This window comes from Calliopsis andreniformis, chromosome 2 (genome assembly GCF_051401765.1).
Source record: "Calliopsis andreniformis isolate RMS-2024a chromosome 2, iyCalAndr_principal, whole genome shotgun sequence".
Lineage (NCBI taxonomy): Eukaryota > Metazoa > Arthropoda > Insecta > Hymenoptera > Andrenidae > Calliopsis > Calliopsis andreniformis.
In genome coordinates, this window is record NC_135063.1 from 14,418,204 (window position 1) to 14,426,997 (window position 8,794).

Genomic DNA, 8,794 nt, shown 5'->3' on the forward strand with positions numbered 1-8,794 from the left:
AGTCACTTACCTCTTTAAGATCATAATAGGTTACCGGATTACTATAAGCCATGATCTGAGAAACGTGTTCCTGATCATAAACTCGTCAGTGAACCGTGAACCTGCTATCAGGAAATACTGCATCGCGAAACCTCTACAGGTGCATAGATTTCTATCGCGATTCTGTGTTAATATTCAAGAATCATACATCATATTGTCGCATTTGAAGAGTGTGCGTGCTTTACGCGCGAAATATTGTCTAGGGATATTTGGTATAACCTTGAAGTCACAATGCAGTAATGCACTTGGGGATAAAGCAGATTGTGACTTTACTTTGGAATAAAAGTAGAACGTAGTATTATATATATTAGAACAAGGAAATATACTGAATGTATTATGTATTTTTTGTATTCCTACATAAAGCTGCGATTATTGGATAATATCAAATGCAAATGATATGTGAGTAAAAAATGGAGGTAGCGTCACGTGACCCGATACAAGTCTGCCATTGGCGAGGAAGCAACCCTCATTTCCCGAGAGCTAGGGAATATATCCAGATAGCTAAATTTATGAATATGTATTAATTATTTATACTTAATTTTATTTGCCTTAATTTATACACACTTTTTATCATTTCTAATTTATTTCATAACTAAACCCACAGATATCGAAAGACAATAATGATCGATAATTTTCCTTTAAAAATCTTTTATTAACTTAAGAAACACTAGTCATACGATTATTTTTATAATCCATTCGAATATTGCTCATCGTCTACCAATAACTTATTTCCTATTTTATTTTAAATAATATTCCGTAACTATGCCAAGTGAGTTCGAACCCACCCCCTCAACGATTAGAAAAACGATATATCCCTAGCACGCGTTACGATTCTAACGAGGATAACGAATAGAGTTCATTGCCGTTATACGTTCAAAATAATTAAGATGTCCAGTGTCGTATCTTGCTCAGAGTCGTCCAGTTTTCTTGATATTCGTCGTCCGTGCCCGCAACGGGGACTTCTTTCCATGTGTACAAAAAAATGTGAAGCAATAATGTAGAAAATGTCCTGTTACATATGTATGTAAACATTACGCAATACAGCGGTTTCCAGGGGAAACGTATTCGACGGGGCACCGCGAAACTGTAAATCGTGCCGTGATTGCGATTCGCCGCGAAGGAAAGTGACACAGTTTTTGTTCGCGAGTGCAACGGTGTTCTCGGTGGGAAACCAGCGACCGTGTGTTATCACGGCTGGAGATTTTACCCGTGAAATGTCAAAATGGCGTCTTCGCAGGACGCTTGGTATCTGTCGTTGTTAGGGCTAGCAGAAAACTTTCGGACCTCGAGTCCGCCGAATATTAAATCGTGCATACAGTGTTTGCAAGCGGTGTTCAATTTCAAGCCACCTCCTAGGGTCGAGGCCCGTACTCATCTTCAACTCGGGAACATCCTCCTCACTCATACCAAAAACATCGATTTGGCGCGGTCTCACTTAGAACAAGCGGTCAGTCTGAATATTAATCGCATTTTACTCGCTGGCGATTGCGTTTATTCAGTAGTGTCTGTTATTATCGTCGTTTGACTTGCGTGAATTTCTGTGCTTCCTTCGATTGTGATCCTAACCTTTCTTTTTATTTTGGTACTGTCGGTAACGTAACACGCGAAGAGATTAAATGCTTTAATTCGTGAATCTGTGCTTCTTTCAATAAGTTTATGATTCTAATGTCAAATTTCAGTGGCGATTGAGTCAGAATATAAACACTTTTGATGATGTGAAGTTTGAAGCAGCGAGCGTGGTTGCTGAACTGTATGAACAACAACAGCAACCGAACCTTAGTAAGCCAATACTGCGGAAGGCTATAGAACTCTCACAGCACAATGTTTACTGGCATTGTAGACTTATTTTTCAACTTGCAGTAAGTCCTGAATTACTTTGAATGATTGTAAGTTATAATGATGCGTGAACTGACTTTTGTTTTATGTGTTGCAGCAAATACACGCATCGGAGAAAGATTTTGTTGCAGCTAGTAGTTTACTCGCAGTAGGAGTTGATTATTCTCATATTAGCAATGCGAGTTACACAAGGGTTTTATTTCTATTGAGCCGGTGTATGCTTCTATTGATAGATAAAAAGTTTACAGAAGTTCATCCTCTTTTAAATTCAGCAGGACATCATGTTGAAAATTGGCAGGGTAGTCCACACCAAAAAGAATATTTAAAAGTATATTTTTTGGTACTCCAAGTTTGTCATTATTTAATGGCAGGCCAGGTAAGAAACAATCATCTGTACTGTGTTTCGTGGATCATTCTTAAGCATCTTTACATATTTCTTTCATATCTTCCATAGGTCAAAAGTGTGAAACCTTGTTTGAAACAGTTGCAACAGAGTATACAAACTATAATGTCTCCTAGTTGGCCAGCAGATGAAGTAGTCACAGGTTCAAATATTGGGGATATGTTTATATGGATGCCAAAGGACCATTTATACGTTTTGGTTTATTTAGTAACAGTTATGCATTCAATGCAAGCTGGTTATATGGATAAAGCTCAAAAATATACGGACAAAGCACTTACTCAAATAGAAAAATTGAAAAGTAAGCACAGTATGAAGTCTCTCCTAAATCATTATAATTTCATCCTAAATGAAATATTGCTCCACAGTTGTAGACAACAAACCAATACTTTCTGTTTTCCAATTGATGTTGTTGGAGCACATAGTAATGTGCCGGCTGGTAATGGGAAACAAAAGTGTGGCTCTTGCAGAAATTTCCCAAGCTTGCCAGCTTTGTAGGAGACAACCGAGACTACTTCAGGGTCATAGACCACAATTACATGCTTTACTGGGACTTTACGCTATGTCGATGAATTGCATGGAAGCTGCGGAAGCTCAGTTCACAGCTGCTCTGAGAGTAAGACAATAGAGGCTTAAAAATTACTATAGAACTATACATTAGTAGTTTCTATACAACTTATTTTATTTTATAGACATCGCAAGAAAGGGAACTCTGGACTTTTGCGAATTTAAACTTGGCGATAGTATATCTTAGAACTAAAAGGGACGCTGAATTAGGTGCATTACTTGAACGAATAAATCCAGAGTCTTTACCGTCTCATTCGCATTCTCTCAGAGCGGCGGCATATTACGTCCAAGGGTTGCAAGCGTTTTTCGGAGCTCGTTACAACGAAGCAAAGTATGAACTGATACAACAGTTTCTTATTTCCTTAAAATAAAATGAAAAATAACTAATTTTTGGATACGATCGTAGGAGATACCTTCGGGAAACTTTAAAAATGGCTAATTCCGAGGATCTGAACCGACTTACCTCGTGTAGTCTCGTACTTCTGGGTCACATATTCCTTTCCCTAGGAAATAGCAGAGAATCTATGAACATGGTCACGCCCGCAATGCAGTTAGCTTCTAAGATACCTGACGTTCACGTGCAATTATGGGCTACCGCTATACTTAAAGGTATACAAATGTTGCAATATGTTTAGGAAGAAATCATACGCTTTGTCTTTGAACGAGAAATTTTTGTCGCAGATCTGTACAGAATTTGTGGAGATCCCAATCGCGAGAGCGAAGCGTACCAAATGCATTGCACCTTTTCGCAAACACTTTTAAAAGATCATTTTCAAAGCACGCAAATGGGCGAGCATTCTCTTATACAGTGGACTGACGGTCCTGTGCCTGCCTTACCAAGCAATCCACCACCTTCCACGTCACAGGCTATTCTTTAATATCAGAAATTCCGTTCTTAACCTACTCAAAATATGTAATATATTCGGCAGAGCCCACGAATGTGCTAGGTTTGTACAATTTTATTGTTGGATTATAGAGTGAAAAATAAAACGCGAGGTAGTAATGAAAAGAGGAACGAGGAACACTAGCTTTGTTAAATGGAGGAACGAAATTTGCTATCGTGTTGCTGAAGAACGAATTAATCTCGCTAGAGATCGGAGACAAATTTTAATTGTTCAGCATGGGTATTGACGAATACCCAAATTCATTGTTTATTGTTCGAATCTTTTCAGGTGTCTAAGAATCACAGATTTCATTTGCAGAGTTTCATAAAAAAAGAAAGAGTATATATATACATATATATATATAGGTTTGTACAAACAGTTTATTGTAGTCATATTTTCTATGTCACAGAGAGATACGCAAAAGGTGAACATATGTATAGAACTTTGATATATTTTATTATTTTGTATATTGTAAATTATCTCGAACCTCTTTTTCTTTTCCCATGTAAGTGTACATCCGTAAAACTTAAAAAAAGATAAGAAGAAAAACGACAACGTCGCTCAGAGGGTCGAAACAGCACACGTTAAATACGAAAGTTAGTGCGCATTTCTTGAACGCAATTAATATGATCGCACAAAGACTTCATTTCGAGAACAATCTTATATTTAATTTATATTGTAAAGATAGATTTTATTGGCCTTAGGAATACATGTTATTAGTGCTTTTGTCAAAGGTTAACAACTTTTCACGAAAAAAGGAAACAGTGTTTGGCTTAAATTAATTCTTTCGTCTACATTTTTGCTCTCTACAAAAAATTTCTGTCTATATACGACACCTCAAGCATAGATGATAAAAACGTAATATTAATATTTTATGTCGTACGTTGACTTTATTCACATATCTCTTTAAATTTATTATTCGTACGTCTTTTTAGGTTTACATAGCACGTTGGCAAGTATATTTTTAATTAGTCTTTAAATCGAGACTGATCAGGAATCATTATGGTACAGAAATTTAGTACGATGTACATCGAAAATACATTACGCGTAACTATTTTCAAAGCATACACTAAAAGTTCAATTTGAAAAGTCCTGTGGAAAAAGACACGAGTCGCTAAAAAATGTTTAACTGAAGTATCAGTATAATATTGATTATATTTCCAGCGTACTATGCTCTTCAATGACCAAAGTAGGCGTTTAAAATTCGGGCTGTGGACACAACAGAAATACAGTATGTTCATAAAAGTGTACTCTTGTATATTGGAAAGATGAAAATAATAGGTACAATAGATTTGCAGGATGCGTATAAAAACGTATGCTTCGTACCTATCGTATGCGTGGTGCGTATCAGTGGATGTGTTTTTATTAAACAATGTATGTATGTAATGTATAATTAAAATAAACACAATCGTAAGTAGTATTAGATAGAGCAATATATAAAGAAGAAAAAATAAAGGGGCCTTAATATGTGGTAAGCTAAGCAGCAAAGATGTTCCGCCTAACTCTTTGCTTTGTTTAAATTAAGATATTGTACATATTTTAAATAGTAAAGATAATAAAGAGTAAGACAGAGAAGAATATAAATTACACGTCTAAAAAAAATTGTTTTATTGTTTCTGTGTAATAATATATACTTGATTAAGAATATTATTAAAACCAATATTGCCTTTGGGTCTTTTATTTATAACATTTGCACGTAGCTTCCGACGATGGTGAATAGGTATCAAATTAACGAGATATAACAAAATTTTAGGAAAAGACACAGTTACACTGTATAATTATTGGAGGAAATAAGTATAACTAATCGCTATTAAAATAGTTCACAGTTTCATTTTAAGCTTAATTACATTCCATATTATAACAAAATTATTTATACACAAGTTGCTACTATTATCAGGTACATTTACATTACATTCTGTACCAAATTTGCGCTGTTTTCATACGCTTCACCTTCTTCTGCAATTGAAGTACACCATACATCAGGGCTTCAGCTGTGGGGGGACATCCTGAAACATTTTCATTTTTAGAAATATGAGTAAAATTGTTACAATGAATATATAATAGATATATAGAAAAAAAAATACTATACAAAGCATTCAACTAACCTGGCACGTATATGTCCACAGGTATAATCCTATCACAGCCCCTAACAACAGAATAACTGTAATGGTAGTAACCACCACCATTGGCACAGCTTCCCATAGAGATAACCCATCGTGGTTCAGGCATTTGATCATATATTCTCCTCAATGCTGGAGCCATTTTATTTGTTAGAGTACCAGCAACTATAATCACATCTGACTGCCTTGGAGAAGCTCTGAATACCACTCCATATCTGTCCATATCGTATCTGGGGGCAGCAATGTGCATCATTTCAACAGCACAGCAAGCCAAACCAAATGTCATTGGCCAGATGGATCCTTTACGTCCCCAATTCAGAAGATCATCTAATCTTGCCATTGCATACTCTCCCATACTACTAGTATTTTGGAAAGGACTATAAGGTAGCTTCTTGGCTTTGTTTGGTAAGGCAACATCTGTGGCCATATGTTTGGCCTGACTTGTCAGAGCTGCAGGACATCCTGACAAGGCTATATTGTTGCGTACCAGGGATGCTAGCCCCTGATTGACAGTGGCTGTAAGTTGAAACAGACTTCATCATTCATCTAAATTTTATTGCATGTGAAGTAGGGATTGAAGTGTACATAGTAGGTACTCAGAAAAATTATTTACTTATGTTCATTTTAATAGGAATATTTGTATCCTGTAGCGTTTAGTATATTCGTAAAGTATGAAGTTAAAGTAATACATTGTTTTTAGAATTATCGAGTTTGTTTGAACCCAAGAAGTTATAAATGTTTCGTAATGTAACTTGATACAGTAACTTACAGGAATGATAAAGAGAATAAATTAATTTGGCTCTATTAGTTGCCGCATATTATGCAATACAAACTGTTAGATACATTTAGGTGTAAAATACATTTAGTGTCAGCCACGTAAGGAATGTACCTCTTCATTTTCAGTTAGGTATTATTTCAATCAACTAAGGATTATTATACTTCATTTATTTCTTAATTCTGTTGTCTGTCGGGAGCATTTAGGGGGTTTTGGAGGGTTAATTGTGGAAAGACTTACGCGAAAACATAATCGACGAAAACATTTTCAACCCGACGACGATCACGTCACGGAGTTGTCTGCTACACTGCGATTCTGCGCCCTGGCGTATGTATTATTTATTTCATGAGTCTAAAGAACGGAGCTTAAATTGCAGCCAACTGCAGCTTTAAATGCGGGGTAAGAGCATCGCGGAGAGTATTGGGAAATCATTTTCAGCCATCTTGTACTGCAAAAGTAGTGCTGCCATCTGTGTCGTTCATGAGACCCACATAGTGGTAAGATCATGAACTAAAAATTGGTACGATTAAGAGACGTGGATTTAAAAATCCACTATTTGCCATCCAATTTCGTGATATTAAATAGCAAATGAGGTATTCCGAGAGTTGCAGTTTTCAGGAACTGTGGTAAGTATCAGGAAAACATAGCTGTCTAGCAGGTATTCGGAGAACTGGAGTTCTTAGAAATAGTGGTAAGTATCAGGAGAGAAAAATAGTAAAGGAGGTATTCGGAGAACACCAGTTCTCAGAAATCATGGTAAGTATTAGGAGAACATAACTTAGAAGGTATTCCGAGAATTGTAATTCTTAGAATATGCCTCAAAGTATCAGGAGAACATGATAGCTGAGGAGGTATTCCATAATCTCGAGTTTTCGGAATTTAACTTAAAGTATCAGGAGAACATGATAGCCGAGGAGGTATTCCACAATCTCGAGTTTTCGGAATTTAACTTAAAGTATCAGGAGAACATGATAGCCGAGGAGGTATTCCACAATCTCGAGTTTTCGGAATTTAATTTAAAGTATCAGGAGAACATGATAGCCGAGGAGGTATTCCACAATCTCGAGTTTTCGGAATTTAACTTAAAGTATCAGGAGAACATGATAGCCGAGGAGGTATTCCACAATCTCGAGTTTTCGGAATTTAATTTAAAGTATCAGGAGAACATGATAGCCGAGGAGGTATTCCACAATCTCGAGTTTTCGGAATTTAATTTAAAGTATCAGGATAACATGATAGCCGAGGAGGTATTCCACAATCTCGAGTTTTCGGAATTTAACTTAAAGTATCAGGAGAACATGAGGACTGAGGAGGTATTCCACAATCTCGAGTTTTCGGAATTTAACTTAAAGTATCAGGAGAACATGATAGCCGAGGAGGTATTCCACAATCTCGAGTTTTCGGAATTTAACTTAAAGTATCAGGAGAACATGATAGCCGAGGAGGTATTCCACAATCTCGAGTTTTCGGAATTTAACTTAAAGTATCAGGAGAACATGATAGCCGAGGAGGTATTCCATGAACTCGAGTTTTCGGAATTTAACTTAAAGTATCAGGAGAACATGATAGTAAGGTAGGTATGTGGAGATTTTTAGGACCAGGTGGAAATTTTCGAAGGTTGTGAATAATTTGTACGCATATCAATGTTTTTTCGTAGAATGTTTTTATTGGCTGAGTTTCTGTTTTATACAAAACATCTAACAAACATAGATGCATTCCGCTGACACTTTAAAACTTCGCCTCACGAAAGCGACTAAACTATCGGACTTCGCGGATTCTAGTCTTGCAGTTCCCAAAGGGGTTACGCTAAAGGTACAATGCGTTACTGGTTGGTTGCTTAAACCGTGCTCGAATGTCGACGCGTCTAATCATAACGCTATAACTAAAGTCATTGTACAGTGACTTTTAAAAAGATCCGAACGTAAGAAAGTGTGTTCAGGGAATGTCTGCACTACAATCAGCAACGGACGGGGACGCGTCAGCTAGGCCATGGAACCAAACCACTCTAATCGCTTGGCTGATAAACAGCTGCCTATATACAAAAAACGGTCCCTCTAATTTTTGTCGCTTTTTAATCGGGCCATTTTTTTACCTCCTTCGCAGAACAAAATAACCTTAAGGTTTTAGTTTACACGGTGCTTCGTTGAACAAACAGAATCATTAGGATCGATTA

General features: G+C 36.7%; 2 protein-coding genes across 2 annotated transcripts; one reads left to right on the top strand and one right to left on the bottom strand.

Moving 5' to 3' along the window:
- Positions 1 to 941: 941 nt before the first annotated feature.
- On the top strand, positions 942 to 5,386 carry Mau2 (Mau2 sister chromatid cohesion factor). Its single transcript, XM_076392702.1, has 8 exons — positions 942 to 1,486; positions 1,719 to 1,898; positions 1,973 to 2,251; positions 2,330 to 2,576; positions 2,644 to 2,891; positions 2,968 to 3,173; positions 3,249 to 3,451; positions 3,524 to 5,386. The coding sequence occupies exons 1-8, from the start codon at positions 1,262 to 1,264 to the stop codon at positions 3,718 to 3,720; spliced, it is 1,785 nt and encodes a 594-aa protein (XP_076248817.1). The 5' UTR covers positions 942 to 1,261; the 3' UTR covers positions 3,721 to 5,386.
- Positions 5,387 to 5,530: 144 nt separating this feature from the next.
- On the bottom strand, positions 5,531 to 7,034 carry LOC143188441 (NADH-quinone oxidoreductase subunit B 2). Its single transcript, XM_076392703.1, has 3 exons — positions 6,862 to 7,034; positions 5,832 to 6,362; positions 5,531 to 5,732 (listed from the first exon to the last, which is right to left on the bottom strand). The coding sequence occupies exons 1-3, from the start codon at positions 6,884 to 6,886 to the stop codon at positions 5,635 to 5,637; spliced, it is 654 nt and encodes a 217-aa protein (XP_076248818.1). The 5' UTR covers positions 6,887 to 7,034; the 3' UTR covers positions 5,531 to 5,634.
- Between the last annotated feature and the right edge of the window lie 1,760 nt (positions 7,035 to 8,794).

Bases quoted from the DNA above. Each gene is read 5' to 3' on its own strand.
- LOC143188441 (XM_076392703.1), bottom strand. From the start codon at position 6,886: ATGTTTTCGTCGATTATGTTTTCGC. The intron at 6,363-6,861 runs GTAAGTCTTTCC...TTCAACTTACAG, and splicing joins TTCGTCGATTATGTTTTCGC to CCACTGTCAATCAGGGGCTA. The intron at 5,733-5,831 runs GTTAGTTGAATG...AAAATGTTTCAG, and splicing joins TGTGGACATATACGTGCCAG to GATGTCCCCCCACAGCTGAA.
- Mau2 (XM_076392702.1), top strand. From the start codon at position 1,262: ATGGCGTCTTCGCAGGACGCTTGGTATCTGTCGTTGTTAGGGCTAGCA. The intron at 2,577-2,643 runs GTAAGCACAGTA...ATTGCTCCACAG, and splicing joins TCAAATAGAAAAATTGAAAA to TTGTAGACAACAAACCAATA. The intron at 2,892-2,967 runs GTAAGACAATAG...TTTATTTTATAG, and splicing joins AGTTCACAGCTGCTCTGAGA to ACATCGCAAGAAAGGGAACT.